This window comes from Neomonachus schauinslandi, chromosome 10 (genome assembly GCF_002201575.2).
Source record: "Neomonachus schauinslandi chromosome 10, ASM220157v2, whole genome shotgun sequence".
NCBI lineage: Eukaryota > Metazoa > Chordata > Mammalia > Carnivora > Phocidae > Neomonachus > Neomonachus schauinslandi.
The window spans coordinates 116,214,806-116,234,202 of NC_058412.1; the positions used below are offsets into that span (position 1 = coordinate 116,214,806).

General features: G+C 38.5%; 1 protein-coding gene across 1 annotated transcript in view; it reads right to left on the reverse strand.

Moving 5' to 3' along the window:
* Positions 1 to 19,397, reverse strand: part of RBL1 (RB transcriptional corepressor like 1) — a 59,799-nt gene that overhangs the window by 20,472 nt on the left and 19,930 nt on the right. Inside the window, exons 10-15 of the mRNA XM_021688957.2 lie at positions 15,340 to 15,452; positions 15,044 to 15,147; positions 8,116 to 8,253; positions 6,958 to 7,122; positions 3,921 to 4,053; positions 767 to 1,033 (exon numbers count right to left, since the gene is read on the reverse strand). Of these exons, the coding sequence (XP_021544632.1) occupies positions 767 to 1,033; positions 3,921 to 4,053; positions 6,958 to 7,122; positions 8,116 to 8,253; positions 15,044 to 15,147; positions 15,340 to 15,452 (920 nt within the window). The remainder of the gene's footprint in view (positions 1 to 766; positions 1,034 to 3,920; positions 4,054 to 6,957; positions 7,123 to 8,115; positions 8,254 to 15,043; positions 15,148 to 15,339; positions 15,453 to 19,397) is intronic.

Sequence of the window (19,397 nt, forward strand, 5' to 3'; positions counted from 1 at the left end):
ATCTATCTATCTATCTATCTATCTATCTATCTATCTATCTATCTATCATGTGTATAAACATAGGAATAGGTTAGAAAAGGAGAAGAAAGCCACAAAAACAGTAATTCTAGGTTATAGCAGTCTTGTTTTCTATTTCTGCTCTGAAACAATATTGCTTTCTTTTGAGCTCTTAAGGAGATGTTTTTAATCAAGAAACAAGACTCTTGTAACTTATTTGTAAAGCTCACATAAAAAAATAAAATAAGTCCTAACAAAAAGGGTGGTAAATTTATAAAATGTGAAAATTCAAAAACAGTATAAGTTCAAAACAAAACAAAAGGTGGAGCACAGAGGATTTTTATGGCAGTGAAACTATTCTGTATAATACTATAATGGTGGATATGTGTCAGTAAACATTTGTCAAAATCTATAGAACGTACAATAGCGAGAGTAAATCCTAATGTAAACTATGGACTTGAGGTGATAATGATGTGTCAATGTAGGTTCATCAATTGTAACAAATGTACCATTCTGGTGCAGGATGACTATGGTGATGAAAGATGTGTGTGTGTGTGTGTGTGTGGCAGTGGGTGTATGGGAAATCTCTGTACCTTCTACTCAATTTTGCTTTGAACCTAGAAGTGCTCTAAAGATAATAAATTAAAAAAAATAGTATAGGTTCAAAAGAAACTGGAATAAAAAGGCCATGTGATCCAATCCAGCAAGACAAATCTTAAATTATTAACTAATTCAGAAAAAATATAAAATAAATGCATTAAAATGTTACCGTGCAATGGGATTGTAACTTTATGTCCCACTGTTCCTGTGACTATGGTTGTGGCCATAGTTAGAAGACTTTGCCCAGGGGAAATTGATATATTTTCAGCAGTAATGCTGGAAGAAGGGGCAATTTTCAATTTTGTTCCTTCTGTTATGATCCTGTCCATAAGTATTTCCTTTGGGGGGTCTTCCCCAAAAAGTCTTCTCTTAGCACTCCCTGCAGTAGGAGAACTGTAGCGTTCATGGACAGAAATTGGAGACAATGGTTGCATATCTAATAGAGAGAAAAATAAATTTAAAACAGTTTGATACATATTCCAAAATAATAAATCAGGTTCATTCATTCAAAAAATAGACATTGAGTTACTATGTTAAGCACTAGGGATTTAGCAGTAAATAACATGGCTCTGTCTTCATGGAATATAGTCTAGTGAAAGAGGCATGGAAAAAGTCATTACATGTGAAAATTATGATAGCTCATCTTCTTGGTTTCTTGAACCTCTGCCTACTATTCAAGGAGCAAAACATTAAGGGTAAGGTAGAAATTGAGAGGTAGAATGAGGTGACCACTAAATTGAAGTAGTCCAATTAGCTTCTGTCCTCTAATTTTATCTAGTAAATAACATCTGAGAAGAAGGTAAATCAGTGATTTGGTTTACAGTTTGCCCCCTCCCACATGCCCACACTTAAGCAGTTTAAGGTACTATGGCTTTCTGATTTAGTAGATACAGAATCATCTTTTATAAGCTCACTAGAAGATAAAGATGAGTAAAGTTGATATGATTCTGTTTAACTTGCCTTAATCTGAGGGTTGGCAGTAGTATGTATATCAAAAGGAAAGTAAGGTTATGGATTCTGTCTATTTTCAGTGCTATCCTTCCACAGGAGCAGCCTTCCCTTTCTACCAATTGCAAAGGTTCTCCTAGACCCTTACAACCCTACATCTTTTTCCATAATCCTTCCTCACTTTCCCCAACCCATTGTTTCTTTACAGGTATATGATATGCTTTTATTTTATCATATTTTAGTTTTTGAGAGAGAGAGCGCATGTGCGCGCGAGAAAGCCAGCGAGCAAGCAGGGAAGAGCAGAGGGAATGGGAGAATCCCAAGCAAGCTCCATGCCCCACGCAGAGCAGAAGCAGGGCTTGATCTCATGACCCTGAGATCATGACCTGAGCCAAAATCAAGAGTCGGACACTTAACCAACTGAGCCACCTAGGTGCCCCTTTATTTTTTATTTGTTAAAGGTAATCTCTACACCCAACGTGGGGCTCGAACTCACAGGCCACTGAATGAGCTAGCCAGGCACTCATATACTATGCTTTCTTTCCCCCCCTTTTTTTTCTTTAAGATTTTATTTATTTATATGCCAGAGAGAAAGAGAGCACAAGCAGGGGGAGCAGCACGCAGAGGGAGAAGTAAGCTTCTTGCTAAGCAAGGAGCCCAATGCAGGACTTAATCCTAGGACCCTCAGATCATGATCTGAGCTGAAGGCAGATGCTTAACCAACTGAGCCACCCAGGTGTTACATGTATACTACGCTTTTAAAGTGAAAGCATTTAAGGGCACCTGGCTGGCTCAGTCGATGGTGCATGGGACTCTTGATCTCATGGTCTTGAGTTCGAGCCCCACACTGGGTGTAGAGATGACTTAAGTAAATAAATGTTAAAAAAAAAATAAAGTGGGGCGCCTGGGTGGCTCAGTTGGTTAGGCGACTGCCTTCGGCTCGGGTCATGATCCTGGAGTCCCTGGATCGAGTCCCGCATCGGGCTCCCTGCTCAGCAGGGAGTCTGCTTCTCCCTCTGACCCTCCCCCCTCTCATGTGCTCTCTCTCATTCTCTCTCTCTCAAATAAATAAATAAAATCTTAAAAAAAAATAAAAATAAAAAAAAAATAAAGTGGGGCGCCTGGGTGGCTCAGTCGTTAAGCGTCTGCCTTCGGCTCGGGTCATGATCCCAGGGTCCTGGGATCTAGCCCCGCGTGGGGCTCCCTGCTCCGCGGGAAGCCTGCTTCTCCCTCTCCCACTGCCCCTGCTTGTGTTCCCTCTCTTGTTGTGTCTCTCTCTGTCAAATAAATACAATCCTTAAAAAAAATAAAGTAAAAGCATTTCACTATTTTTACACTCATTAGATAATTAGCCATATAATCTATTTACAAAACATGCTTACAAGTTATAAAGATTACTTCTGACAATGATTTGACAGCTGTCTTAATGAGGTGAGTGGAGAAATAGTCACGGTTTAATAAAAATCTCTCCATAATTCTGGGGCTTATGAAAGCAGCTCTGATTTCCCAACCTTAGTAGAAAGTATAAAGTTCTATTGTAGCTCCCATTATCCCTCAACAGGAGCCTACCTAGATCTCTTACATACAAGAAATCCAAGGCAGCCCTTGAATCTGACTAGGAATGTTCAAAGCTGACATTTTAATACAGGATTCACATTATAGCCATGAAATTACCTGCAAACCCCTTCAAATTATCTTTTCCTAGCACAGTAGTGGAAAAGCTACAGTGAACAACTAATAAATTTAGGGGCGCCCGGGTGGCTCAGTCGTTAAGTGTCTGCCTTCGGCTCAGGTCTTGATCCTGGGGTCCTGGGATCAAGCCCTACATCGGGCTCCCCATTCCACAGGAAGCCTGCTTCTCCCTCTCCAACTCCCCCTGGCTTGTGTTCCCTCTCTCACTGTCTCTGTCAAATAAATAAATAAAATCTTTTAAAAAAAAGAAAATCTTATTACTTTGATATGAGAAACTATACAATGGGCCACACAAGGGTGTTGGCAGAAGTCCCTTTTTTTATTAAAAAAAAAAAATTCTTTTTTTAAAGATTTTATTTATTTATTTGAGAGAGAGAGTGAGAGCATGAGTGGGGGGAGGAGCAGATGGAGAGGGACAAGCAGACTCTGTGCGGAGCGTGGAGCCCAATGAGGGGCTCAATCCTAGGACCCCAAGATCATGAACTGAGCCAAAACCAAGAGTCGGCCACTCAATTGACTGAGTCACCCAGGTGCCCCTTTAATTTTTATTATTTTTTATAAGTCCCCTTTTAAATTCTGACGAAGAAATTAATTTCATAATAATATATTATCAATACTTGATATTTTCTTCAAGAAAATTATCTTTGTTATTTCATTCATTGTTTTCCCCATGTTGAACCTACCCCTTCGAAGACTTCCACTGTCAGTCCGAACTTCTTTGACCCTTGGATGCATTAGAGGAGACATTGGCATCATGGGAAGATGTCCCTGTACATTTCCCCCATTTCCTGTTTCAAAGTTATTTGGGAATATAACCTGTAAAAAACAAAAATCTTTTGCTTTACATATAGATAGACCCACTAATGAAAATCTATAACAGGAAAATGAGAAAAAAGTCTTTTTTTTAAAAAGATTTTATGTATTTGACACAGAGAGAGAGTGAAAGAGAGAGAGAGCACAAGCAGGGGGAGCGGCAGGCAGAGGGAGAGGGAGAAACAGACTCCCTGCTGAGCAGGGAGCCCGACGCGGGGCTAGATCCCAGGACCCTGGGATCATGACCTGAGCTGAAGGCAGACGCTTAACCGACTGAGCCACCTAGATGCCCTGAGAAAAAAGTCTTTTTAACTACTTTAAATGTTTTATTTCTCTTCTTTTTCACAAAATAGAACTTGCATAAAGTGCTCAATAGTTAATATTGTTAAATATATCTCACTTAATCTTATAATTTATCTACTTAAGTTTATCGACTACTTCTTTTTTTTTTTTAAAAGATTTTATTTATTTATTTGAGAGAGAGAGAATGAGAAACAGCATGAGAGGGAGGAGGGTCAGAGGGAGAAGCAGACTCCCTGCCGAGCAGGAAGCCCGATGTGGGACTCGATCCCGGGACTCCAAGATCATGACCTGAGCTGAAGGCAGTCGCTTAACCAACTGAGCCACCCAGGCGCCCTATCGACTACTTCTAAAAGCAAACTGATTAGGTAGGCACTATTTCCACTTAAGGATGAGAAAATAGAGGCTCAAAATATGAAATCTGCTCAAGGACACACTACTATTAAGTAACAGAGCAAGAGCTTCAACTCAAATCCTCTTTCTTCAAGTTCAGAGCTTTTTTTCACTTTCCCAGGGGATTCTACAATGGAAATATTGATGAATATGAAAGATTGCCCAGTTTGCTGCAAAAGTCCAAAATACATGGAAGAGAGATTTCAAGATTTTCAAGAAATCATCTTTTTTAGTTCTTTCTGGTCTTGGATAGTCCCTCCAGTAATTTGGAATTAGAGAAAAATTTATCAGGTTTCATGAAGTATAAAGAGACAAAGAAAAGCAAATAAGGATGAAATACAGAAGTTACAAAAGAGCAACACAGAGGTAAAGGGGAAAAAACTCCATTTCTCACCTGATACTAAACTGAAATGTGTCACTTGTATTAGGTACAAACTTCTGATTTTTTCAATTTTAACTACTACTAATGAAAAATGTTTAATTTTTTACATAGACATTTGAAAAACCTGATAAAATTAATGGGCTTCTTAGATATGACTTCAAAAGCACCAACAATATAAAAGAAAAAAATAGATAAACAGGACAGCATCAAAATTAAAAGCTCTGTGTTCCAAAAGACTTTATCAAGGGGGCGCTTAGCTGGCTCAGTTGATGGAGCATGTGGCTCTTGATCTCAGGGTTGTAAGTTTGAGCCCCATGTTGGGTGTAGTGATTACTTAAAAATAAAATCTTAAAAAAAAAAAAAGTAAAAAAGACAACCAAGGAAAGTTTTGCAAATCATATCAGATAAGGGAGTTGTAGCTACAATATATAAAGGACTCCTATAATTTAATAATAAAAAAAAACCCAATTAAAAAATGGGCAATAGATTTGAATGGACATTACTCCAAAGAAAATATATAAATGGCCAATAAGCACATGAAAAGACCGAACATCATTAGCCATCAGGGAAATGCAAATAGAAACCACGAGATATTACTTCATGCCCACTAATGGCTAGAATAAAAAAGGTAAGTGTTGTGGGGAGGGAAGCTTAAGTGTTAGAGAAGATGGAATCTTCATACACTGATGGTGAGAATGTTAAATGGTTCAGCCACTTTGAGAAGAGTCTGACAGTTCCCCCAAACTGGAGTTAAACAAAGTTACTACATGACCCAGCAATTCCCTTCCTAGATAGATACCCAAGAAAAATGAGAATGTAGGTCCACACAAAACTTGTGCCTGAATGTTCACAGCAGCACTATCACAGAAGTAAAAGGCTGAAACAACCCAAATGTCTATCAATTAATAAATGGAGGAACAAAATGATATATCTATGCAATGGAATATTATTAAGCCACGAAAAGGAATGAAGTGCTAATATACCCTATAACATGGATGAATCTTGAAAACATTATGCTAAGTGAAAGAAGCCAGTCACAAAGGACCACATATCATATGATTCCACAAATACGTAATGTCCAGAATAGACAAATCAATAAAGACCGAAAGTAGATTACTGGTTGGTTAGGGCTAGGGAGAAGAAGGGGGGTAAGGAAGTGACAGCTAAAGGGTACAGTTACTTGTTGAGGTGATGGCTGCACCTATATACGAATGTATTAAACACTAAATTGTATTTTTAAAAAATTATTTATTTGTTTGAGAGAGAGAGAGTGCATGCAAATGGGGGGAGAGGGAGAGAATCTCAAGCAGATTCCTGAGCACGACCCTGAGATCATGACTTAAGCTGAAATCAAGAGTCGGACGCTTAACTGATGAGCTACCCAGGCACCCCTTGTTTGGGTTTTTTATTTCATTTTGATTTTTAAATAGTGTCCACACCCAGTGTGGGGCTCAAACTCACTACCTCAAGATCAAGAGTTGCATGCTCTACTGACTATGCCAGCCAGGTGCCCCTAAATTGTATACTTTAAATGGATGAATTGTGTGGTATATGTTTTATATCTCAATACAGCTGTTATTTTTATTTTTTAAAGATTTTATTTATTTATTTGACAGAGAGAGACACAGCGAGAGAGGGAACACAAGCAGGGGGAGTGGGAGAGGGAGAAGCAGACTTCCCACGAAGCAGGGAGCCTGACGTGGGACTCGATCCCAGGACCCTGGGATCATGACCCGAGCCAAAGGCAGACAAATGACGCTCAACGAATGAGCCACCCAGGCGCCCCTACAGCTGTTACTTTTTAAATGATTATCACCCTTGCCGTGACTCACTTCCTCACAGGTAGGAACTTTGTTTGCTGAAGCCTGGAGAGCCTCCCACAATGCAGAATCGTGACTCCATGCTAAACTCTCTAAAATCTGTTCTTCAATGCTGTTCAGGTGTTTCACCATATCCCTGGAAAGTCCCTCCTCTGAGCGGATCACCACCTCAATAACCTGGTAAAGAAAAAATTGCAAGGGTAATGTAGTCTCAAATAGTCATTTCTATACCGGGCTTGCATGTATGACTAGCTTTGGTCTTATGATGACACAGAACCAATGATATTGTTGAACTGTGACTCAGTGGCTTATTAATATATTTTAATTTATAAAGGAGTTTTTAAGATCTTCAAAATGCTTTCACATACATTTCTGCTTTTTATGTTTTTTTGTATACATGGAAAAATGAGGCAATGATAGGTGGAAACTGGTCAACAGCCCAACAGCAGAAGAACTCAGGTCTTGGGTTCCAAGTTTAGTGCTATTTTGAATTTACTGCTCCTTCTCAGACTATTTTTCCCAATAGCTCAAAAGAACAGAATGAATAACGTACTTAAAAGGAATTTTGCTTATATTAAATAATTCCATTTTAATAAGAGTAAATCCTAGAACAAAGTCTGTAAGTATATACACAAAAGTATTAAGTGATTATTATTTATACTTAGGATTATAATGTATGGTTTTAATATTTATGTTTATATGTATTTCCAGTTTTTCTTCAAGGAGAATACATTATTTATGTGCTTAAATAACAAAGGCGTTTAACTTCTTGAATGAAAAAAGGATGTTACAAATAAAAATGAATTGTTATCAGATAAGGCCAAAACCATTGTCCTTGAATAAAATTACCTTTACTTCCTAAGAGAAAATCTGAAAACACATATCAACATTGAAGTATATATACAGAAGCAATTTTCCTTAAGTCATTAAAATAATATTTAAACCCCACTCAGCAATTCAAATGGATAAGCTTTCCAATTATCTGCATTTTCCATAACTTTAGGCATATTTTAGGTAAAAAATTTAACTCTTCAAACCAACTTTTCTATCAATACTTTGTAGCACAGATGACAAAATATTAACTAAATCATGCCAGTAAGTATAACGGTGGCATCAGTCTTAAATTAGGACACTAGGTAACATTAAATGTTATTGTAGCTCTCATCTCACCTTATAAAAATAAAATGGTCGTAAATTGAGAACTTCAATAATCCAGGGGAAAGTACGAGGTGAGCTATAGGCAAAGAGCACAATTTCCAAACAACAGGCCATCAAGGAACGATGAAATATATCCTGCTCTAAAAGAACCTTGGAGAACAGAAAAACCACAGTTTAATATTTCTCAGCAATCTCAGCTTTTGCCATTCTATAAAGATGACTATGGAAACAAGATAAAACAATCTCTGTACAGGGCGCCTGGGTGGCTCAGTTGGTTAAGCGACTGCCTTCGGCTCAGGTCATGATCCTGGAGTCCCGGGATCGAGTCCCGCATCGGGCTCCCTGCTCAGCGGGGAATCTGCTTCTCTCTCTGACCCTCTTCCCTCTCGTGCTCTCTGTCTCTCATTCTCTCTCTCTCAAATAAATAAATAAAATCTTAAAAAAACAAAAAACAATCTCTGTACATTATATTACACCAGATTATCAAAGATAAAAATTTGAGTCCTCAAACTGATAGTTTTCTTATAAAATATAATCTTGCTCAGTGGTAGATCTTATATTTAAATGATGCATAAACAACAATCTGCTTTGAAATAATAAAATAGTCAATATTCCCATCAAGAGGAAGCATTAGGATTATTTCAATTTTTTTTCCCATTTGTTTAAATACCAGTTTTATGACAACTGTTTTGTCAACATAAAGATTGGTTAATCAAAACACTAAAATCAAAGGTATTATACTGTCACAGCTAAGACTTTAAAAAAGTTCAGAGAAGTTTACTAAGAAGATAAAAGTCCTGCTCACCACTGAGTTTAAGATTTAACATAAACTGGGGCACCTGGATGGCTCAGTAGGTTAAGTATCCTACTCTTGGCTTCGGCTCAGGTCACGATCTCAGAGTCCTGAGATTAAGCCCCAAGTTGGGCTCCACGCTCAGTGGGGATGTGCTTGAGATTCTCTCTCTCTCCCTCTACCCCTGCCTCCTCAACCACCCCCTTGCTCATGGGCACACTCTAAAAATAAATAACTAAATCTTAAAAAAAAAAAAAAACATTTAACATAAGTTTCCAGTTTTAAAGATTTTATTTATTTATTTGTCAGAGAGAGAGCACAAGCAGGGGGAACAGGCAGAGCAGGCAGAGGGAGAAGCAGACTCCCCGGTGAGCAAGGAGCCCGAGGTGAGACTCCATCCCAGGACCCTGGGATCATGACCTGAGCTGAAGGCAGACGCTTAATCGACTGAGCCACCCAGGCGTCCCACGTTTTCAGTTTTAAAAAGTGTTTGTCGGGCGCCTGGGTGGCTCAGTTGGTTAAGCGACTGCCTTCGGCTCAGGTCATGATCCTGGAGTCCCTGGATCGAGTCCCGCATCGGGCTCCCTGCTCAGCGGGGGGTCTGCTTCTCCCTCTGCCCCTCCCCCCTCTCGTGCTCTCTGTCTCCCATTCTCTCTCAGATGGATAAATAAAAAATCTTTAAAAAAAAAAAAAAAAAACAAAAAGTTTTTAAAAAAAAGATATGACAGTCTGAGCAAATAAAAAAAGTGTTTGTCACCATCCTTTCAAATATCACACCAAATCAACAAAAAGAATAAGAAACAGAAACTACCTTGGATAAAACTAGAAGTCAGCTATAACCGCAAACTATAATACATGACAAATTACTTAGTAGAAAGTAGTATGGTCAAACAAGGGCCTGAAGAGACACTTAGAATTAATGAATTTGTTCCATGCAACCTAGGAAAAACACAGTAACTCAGGGCACAGGTAGAATGGAAAGTAGGGATTAGGCAGAGGCTAACGTGAATGGATGATATGACAGTCTGTGCAGTTAGAACTCTTCAGGTCCCCACTCAACCCCAATTCTAATGAGTCAGATGATAGGGTTCTAGTCTATCCCAACAGGGATCTGGAGAATTATTCTAAGACTGAACTAGGGAGACTTGGAGCTTGAGAACACCAGGCATAGAAGAGACTGTGGTTTTAGGTGAAAGTCTGCACACTATGAGACCAAGTTTCCCTTCCTTGCTTTGCTCCACAACACCAACATTCAGGTAAGAGATTAGCAGATACTTCTCTACAGAAACCAAAATATTTCAGAAGAACCTTAAAGACACCAACAGTTGGGCACCTGGGTGGCTCAGTTGGTTAAGCGTCTGCCTTCAGCTCAGGTCATGATCCCAGGGTCTAGGATCAAGTCCCAAAACGGGCTCCCTACTCAGCAGGGAGTCTGCTTCTCCCTCTACCCCTCCCCCCTGCTCATGAGATCTGTCTCTCTCTCAAATAAATAAATAAAATCTTAAAAAAAAAAAAGACACCAACAGCTGAGGGTCCCTAATACTACATGTTCACATGAGACTGTTGGGCTTATATTCCCACTCCTGCATACAAAGCTTTGAAGCAAACTGCTCAGTTACCCTAAGGGTTTATTAATGTTTCATTTTTAGTGCCTTATTCAAATATATGTGAATATCCAAGAACAATCTAACATATGAGGAAATCTTCCAACTGAAAGACAAAGATTAAAACAGTAAAAGGGCGCCTGGCTGGCTCAGTTGGCGGAGCATGCGACTCTTGATTCTAGGGTTTTAAGTCTGAGCCCCATGCTAGGTGTAGAGATTACTTAAAAATAAAATCTTAAAGGGGTGCTTGACAGGCTCAGTCGGTAGAGCAAGTGATTCTTGATTTCAGGGTTGTGAGTTCGTGCCCTCTTGGGTATGGAGCACACTGGGCATGGAGCCTGCTTAAAATTAAAAAAAAAATAAAACAGAAAAAAACTCAGAAGAAACAGAGACAAAGCAGTCAACATAAGAAAACTTCAAAAGAAATCTAAATTTAACCTCACATAACAAGAAAGGTATCTTAGAAATGAAAATACAGCTAACAAAAAAATTTACTAGAACTAGATGATAAAAAGTTGAGTAAATATCCTTAGAAGTAGAATAAAATAACAAAGAAATGGAAAATAAGAGAAAAGAATCAATCCACAAAGTTCCTCATCTGAATAATAAGAGCTCCAGAAAGATAAATCAGTGGGCAATACATTATCTAAGAAATAATGCAATAAAATGATCCAGAACTGCAAGACATAAATTTCTGGACTAACAGGGCAACTCCGCAGGAATGCTCAACACATAAATGAAAAGACCACAATAAGACTTTATTGTAAATTTCAGAACATAAGAAATAAAAGAGAGATACTAAGATTCCAGAAAATAAAAACAGGTCACATACCACTACTGAAAATTAGAATGCCACTGGACTTCTAATTAGCAACACTGGAATGTAGAAGATCAATGGAGCAATGCCTTCAAGATCATAAAGGAAAATGACTGTCAGTCTAAAATTCTACACACAGACAACTATCAATCAAGTGTGAATCTAAAGACTTTATGCAGGGTTTTTAAAGATTTATTTATTTATTTTTAGAGGCAGGGGAGCGGCAGAGGGAGAGGGAGAGTCTTAAGCAGACTCTGTGCTGAGTGCAGAGCCCAACATGGGGCTCAATCTCATGATCCTGAGATCACAACCTGAGCTGAAACCAAGAGTGGATACTTAACCGACTGCACCACCCAGGTGCCCCCTTTATGCAGAGTTTTTAAAAAGGGACTTGAGGCTTCCGCATTTTATTGAACTACAAAATGTCTATACCAGTGGACTGTGAAATTATGCATATATAATGTAATACCTACAGCAACAACTAAACAAATCTGTACAGAGTCTAAAAAATATTCAAGTGGGGGCACCTGGCTGGCTCAGTCAGTAGAGCATGTGACTCTTGATCTCAGGGTCATTAGTTCAAGACCCACATTGGGCACAGACCTTACTAAATAAATAAATAATGTTCAAGTAATCAATAGGGAAGTGGGAAAAAGAAAACAAAAAGCAAAGAGAACAATCAGAAACAAGAAATAAAATGGCAGACTTATGCCCTAACATATCAATAATTAAATTTAAGTTGTCTAAATTTACCGATTTATTTATTTTTAAAGATTTTATTCATTTGACAGACAGAGACACAGTGAGACAGGGAATACAAGCAGGGGGAGTGGGAGAGGGAGAAACAGGCTTCCCGCGGAGCAGAGAACCCGATGCGGGGGCTCAATCCCAGGACCCTGGGATCATGACCTGAGCTGAAGGCAGACGCTTAACGACTGAGCCACCCAGGCGCCCTTAAATTTACCGATTTAAAGAGACTAAGAGAGATTAAAAAATGTGACTCAGTTACATGCTACCTACAAGAAACTCACCTCAAAGGTAATGATACATGTAGGCTGAAAATAAAAGACAGACCATGCAAACATTAATCAAAAGAAAGTAGAAGCGGCTATATGTAAACAATAGATAGATTTTGGAACAAAGAGAGTTATCAGTTTCAGAGAGGACATTATCTCATGATAAAAGGATCAATTACCAAGAAGACACAGCAATCCTCAATGTGTATGTATCAAACAGCAGAGCATCAAAATTATGGATTTTTAAGAAGTCTAATAGAACTGAAAGGAGAGGGGCGCCTAGCTGGCTTCATCGGTAAAGCATGCAACTCTTGATCTTGGGGTTGTGAGTTTGAGCCCCATACTGGGTGGAGTGATTACTTAAAAATAAAATCTTAAAAAAAAAAAAAAAGAGGGGCACCTGGGTGGCTCAGTCGTTAAGCATCTGCTTTGGGCTCAGGTCATGATCCCAGGATCCTGGGCTCGAGCCCCGCGTTGGGCTCCCTGCTCAGCGGGGAGCCTGCCTCTCCCACTCCCCCTGCTTGTGTTCCCTCTCTCGCTGTGTCTCTCTCTGTCAAATAAATAAATAAAATCTTTAAAAAAAAAAAAAGAGGGGCACCTGGGTGGCTCAGTTGTTAAGCGTCTGCCTTCAGCTCAGGTCATGATACCAGGGTCCTGGGATCGAGCCCCGTGTCAGGCTCCCTGCTCAGTGGGAGGCCTGCTTCTCCCTCTCCCACTTCCCCTGCTTGTATTCCCTCTCTTGCTGTGTCTTTCTGTCAAATGAATAAAATCTTAAAAAAAAAAAAAAAAAAAGAAAGGAGAAATAGATAAATCTACAATTACATTTGGAGACTTCAATACCATTCTCTCAACACTTGATAGAACTAGACAGAAAATCAGCAAGGATACAGAGGTCAACACCACCATCAAGCAACACTATAGAATTGACATTTACAGAACACTCCACCCAACAACAGCAGAATACACACTGGGGGTCATGAAATAAACTTCAACAAATTTAAAAGAACTGAACTCATATAGATTGTGAGTGGAATGAGTGTGACTACAAAAGGGTAGCATGAGGGGAGATCATTGTGATAACAGAACAACTCAATATCTTGATTTTGGTGGCAACTGCATTAACCTACAAGTGATGCAATGGTGAAGAGGAAGACACATGTATTGTTCCAATGTTCATTTCCTGGTTTTGATATTATATCATGTAAAATGTAGCCACTGGGGGCAATTGACTACATAGGACCTCTCTATACTACTTTTGTAATTTTCTATGAATCTGTAATTATTTCAAAATAAAAAGTTGAAAATTTACTGCTTCTCAGGAAGTTATGGAAACATATGCTTTGTCAAATATTAGGATTCTCACAAAAGAGAAAGCCATGGAATCCAGGAAAAAGGAGGACCAACACAGAAGAGAGATAAAAATTTCCAGAATGAAAACAAAGAGAAATTTTATTACATTAGTTATGAAGCACCCCTCGACATCAACCTGTTCCTATTGGAATTTAAAGTCAGAGGACTCCAAGAGTGACAAGGAGGAGAAGGAAACCAAAAGATCATATAAGAGCTTTGAGTTTTTATAAACTGTATGTATGTATACATGTATGCATGTATTTACTTACTTATTTATAGTAAGCTCTACGCCCAGCAGGCTTGAACTCATGAACCCAAGATCAAGAGTCACATGCTCTACCAACTGAGCCAGCCAGGCACCCCAACAGCTTTGACTATTTATTTATTTATAAATATTTTATTTTTTAAATAATCTCTACACCAAATGTGGGGCTCAAACTCACAACCCTGAGATCAAGAGTTGCATGCTCTACCAACTGAGCCAGCCAGGCACCCCAGCATTGACTTTTTAGAAACATTCCTTTACATAGCTATTGGAGAGAGTGGCCAGAGTTATCAATGTTCAAAGAAAACAAAGTAATTTTATTTTTGAGAGAGAGAGAGAGTGAGAGCAGGGAGGGGCGGAAGGAGGAAAGAGAATCCCAAGCAGGCTCCATGCTCAGCACGGAGCCCGATGCAGGGCTCGATCTCAGACCCTGAGATCATGATGTGAGCTGAAATCAAGAGTCTGACACTTAGGGCGCCTGGGTGGCTCAGTCATTAAGCGTCTGCCTTCGGCTCGGGTCATGGTCCCAGGGTCTCGGGATCGAGCCCTACATCGGGCTCCCTGCTCAGCGGGAAGCCTGCTTCTCCCTCTCCCACGCCCCCTGCTTGTGTTCCCTCTCTCGCTGTGTCTCTCTCTGTCAAAATAAATAAATAAATAAAATCTTTAAAAAAAAAAAGAAAAAAGAGTCTGACACTTAACCGACTGAGCCACCCAGGCACCCCACAAAGCAATTTTTTAACAAGCATTTTATTCCTCCAAAATCCCTGGGAGGTATGGGCAAATATCTTAATTATCAGTTGGGTTAACAGTTGGGGAGGGGCATCTCATTATTAGCAGCAAGGACAAAAAAAGGACCTGAAGGGAAAGGATACCGATGGTGTACCAGAGATAAATTTCATGTGTTTTACATTTCTACCTAGAGATGGCTAGCTCTGGATGTGCAAAAGACAAATAAGGCCAACTAGCAAATCATACTGGCTAAGTCTGCTATTAACTGCTGATTCCCAAGACACACTATGCAGCCTCTCAACACACTGCTTTCAGGCTTAGGAAGTTTTGGACCTTGCCAGTGGCTGGGAGAGTGGATTTACTTACTGACATGTCCATTCCATGAAGTCTTCGTGTTTCCTGAACCATTACAGTCTCTAATATTTTATAATACAGAATTTCTGCAAGCTTTAGTCTGTTTACAGCAAAGTCTAGGGAGGGGAATAAAAGGGAAAATATGTGTTAATGAAATGTAGCTGTTAAGGACTGAAGAACAAACCTTTTATATAAATTTAAATCTCATACATTAAGAATAGCTGGGAAGGAAAAAAAATTAATTTCTACTTTTTAGGGCCAATCTGTCTATTTTCAATGCTATGTCAACTTTAGTTTTGTCTTCTTACCTATGTGCGATCCTGGCTGTTCATCTGTTGATTGAGTATAGTGTTGGCAGAAAGTCTCTCCTATTCCTTTCACTATTTTCATAATGTTTTCCATAGGATTACGCATACAAGATCTATGAAATACAAGAGGAACCTAATTACCAGGAAAAAACCCTCAGACTACCAACATTTATTCCAGTTCTGATCCCAGTTGTAAACCTCGATACATAAACAGCATATTTCAAATAAATTGAAAGCTTTTAAACAAAGTCATTTGGCATATTGTTTTGGAATTTCAACATTAGCAGAGTCAATATTATCTCTTTTATGCTTCTATTTATATGACATTTTAGAAAAGGCAAACTATAGGGATAGAAAATATATCAGTAGTTGCCAGAGGCTGGGGATGACATAGGGGGGTTGACTAAAAGGGGCATAAATTTTGGGGGCTAATGGAATTGTTCTAAGTCTTGACTGTGGTTATATAACTGCATGCATTTGTCAAATCTCATACAATTATACAGTTAAAAGGATGACTCCTATTGATATAAATTATAATTTAATAAACCTGATTTAAGAAAAATAGAGGGGTGCCTAGGTGGTTCAGCTGGTTAAGTGTCTGACTCTTGATCTCAGGGTTGTGAGTTCAAGCCCTGAGTTGGACTCCACGTTGGCTGTGGAGCCTACTTAAAAAAAAAAAAAAAAAGAAAAGATGTGGCAGGATTCAAGTATATATAAAATAGATACAGTTGACCCTTGAACAAGATGGGTTTGAACTGTGCAGGTCCATTTATAAGTGGATTTTTTTGATAAATACAGTACAGTATTGTAAATGTATTTTCTTTTCTTTATGATTCTCTTAATAATATTTTCCTTTCACTAGTTTGATTTATTCTAAGAATACAGTATATAATACATGTAATGTACAAAACATGTGTCTATCAACTGTTTATGTTATTGGTAAGGCTTCTGCTGATCAGGGGCACCTGGGTGGCTCAGTTGTTAAGTGTCTGCCTTTGGCTCAAGTCATGATCCCAGGGTCCTGGGATCGAGCCCCATATTGGGCTCCCTGCTCAGCGGGAGGCCTGCTTCTCCCTATCCCACTACCCCTGCTTGTGTTCCCTCCCTCTCTCCCTGTCAAATAAATAAAATCTTAAAAAAAAAGGCTCTTCTGATCAATGGAAGGCTGTTACTAGTTAAGTTTTTGAGGAGTCAAAAGTTATATATGGGGTGCCTGGCTGGCTCTGTCAGTAGAGCATGCGACTCTCGATCTCAGGGTCATAAGTTTGAGCCCCACATTAGGTGTAGAGATTACTTAAAAATAAAATCTTTTTTTTTTTTAAGATGTATTTATTTTAGAGAGAGAGAAGTCATGAGTTCCAGCCCCACGTTGGGTAGAGAGATTACTTTAAAAAAAGCAAGTTATATACAGATTTTCAATTGTGTGGGGGGTTGGCGACCCTAACTCCCATACATACTGTTCAAGGGTTAACTATATATATTTATAGTGCTGGAACAATAAACTGCATGTAATTCTTATCAAAGCCTAAAGAATAACAAATAGAAAAATATAGCACTAAAAAGGAAGGCACTTGGTAAGAAATACCTGTTACGTTTATATTAACTGTTACTTTTCTATCATTCAAACACAGAATCTTAATTCAGGAATGACAAATTCAAGACTATGAGAAAGAAAGTGATTTGCCCAAAGCCAGATAATCAGTGCAGGGTTCAGGACTCCCAACTCCATGTTCAAACAGACCAGAATCATGTATAGAGAGAGGTAGGCAGCACATATGGCAAAAATATGTTCTTACCAAGTTCTTCTAATGCAAGCTGTGCCTCTTATGTTTTTTTAGGGTTTTTTTTTTTTAATTATGTATTAAAAAACATATAACAACGAAAACAAAAACCACATAACAAATTGACCTTAATTTTTAAGAGTACATTATAGTATTTTTCACCACATGCATACTGTTGTACAATAGATCTCTAGAACTTTTTCATCTTGTATGACTGCGACTCTATACCCATTGAACAACAACTTATTTCCCCTCCTTCCAACCCTGGCAACCATCCTAATTTGTTTCCATCAGTCTGATTACTTTTTTTTCCTTTGTTGTACTTAAGTATTTAAGTTTGATGTAGTCCCATTTGTCTATTTTTACTCTTGTTACCTGTAATTTTCATGTCATATCCAAGAAATCATTGCCCATTCCAATGTCATAAGGCTTTTCCTTTATGCCTTCTTCTAGTTCTAGAGTTTCAGGTCTCCTGTTTAGGTTTTCAATCTATTTTGAGTTAACTTTTGGATATGGTGTAAGATAAAGAGTTCATTTTCCTTCTTTTGTATAGACATCCACTTTCCCCAGCACCATTTGTTGAAGAGACTATCCTTTCCCTATAGTGTAGTCTTGGCACCCTTGTCAAAGATCATTTCACCAAATACATGAAGATTTATTTGGCATTCTCTAGTCTGTTCCATTGGTCTACATGTCTGTCTTTATGCCAATCCCATACTGTTTTGATTATGGTAGCTTTGTAATATGTTTTGAAATCAGGAAGTATGAGGCCTTCAGCTTTGTTGTTCTGTCTCAAGATTGTTTTGGCTATTAAAGGTACTTTGAAATTCTCTATCAATTTTAGGAATTTTTTTCATTTCTGTAAAAAATGCCACTGGCATTTTGATAGGGATTGCACTGAATCTGTAGATTGCTTCGGGTAATAAGGACATTTTAACATTAAATCTTCCCAATTATGATCATGGAATGTCTTCCCATTTGTTTCTAGATTCTTTGTGTTTTGCATACTATATTTTCTTCCTTCCTTCCTTTTCTTGTTGCCATAAAATGTTTGCATCATTGCCTTGACACTTCTTTTCAACTTGTTCATGCTTAAATGAACAGTTCAGCCCATATCTATTTATTCAGATGCTATGAGGGAAGATCTTCATGACACTCTTTCTACCTTATTTGCAATTTGCGTATCGTTTGAGCTGTGTTTGAGGCTAGGATTGTTCTGTCCACTTTTCTATAGATTGAACGTTTCGGGAGTAGAGGAGAGCTCAGCTAGTGCTATGTTCAGTTTTTATTAGAAGACCAGGGCTTTGCTTACTCTTCCAAGATTAGTTAAATGTCCCTATTCCAGGTTATGCTATATCTAGTTAGGGATATCTTCTAGTTCTTTTTTTTTTTTTTTTAAAGATTTTATTCATTTATTCATGAGAGACAGAGAGAGAGAGAGAGAGGTAGAGGGAGAAGCAGGCTCCCAAGGAGCAGGGAGCCCGATGTGGGACTCGATCCCAGGACCCCGGGATCATGACCTGAGCCGAAGGCAGACGCTTAACCATCTGAGCCACCCAGGCGCCCGGGATATCTTCTAGTTCTATTAGCATCAGGATATCCCCTCAAATTAGTATGGAAAATGACAGGAGTTCGTCATATTTCTGCTGTGATCTTAGTGGTGGAATATAGGGACTTTCACTTGGGGATATCTATGACTTTTTACTCATTTGTCTACTCACCCATGTCTCTCTATATCTGGGGTATTAATGAGCATACTCAATATCTATCAACATATCCTCTCCTTCTCTAGTAATACTTCTTAGCGATGGGCATATCAGAATCAACCATTCCTTTCTTGACCATCATTTTGGAAATTTATAGCATGAAATCATATCCCTCTCTTCATTTGGTTGCTGCTGGTAAGTAGTTTGCTGGTTTTTTACTATTCTCTTATTTCACTAAGTATTAGGAAATTAGGTTCTCTGATCTGGATTTATTCTACCATCTTTGCTAGGACACATGCCTCTTTATCTTAAACAACTGCATAAAATTCCATTTATGGCTGTACCATCAATATGTAATCAGTCTCCCCCTTCATGGACATTTAGATTGAACCCATTTAAAGTCAATGTAAATAGAAAAACAATAATGCGTAACTTAGGGGTAGTTACAAGAGTGGAATATTAGGTCTAAATAACTTTAAGAAGTATTTGTTTTGCCCTTAAAGTCTTTAATAATATGAAATAATATCTCTATAGAATTTTTTTTTTTAAGATTTTATTTATTTGACAGAGA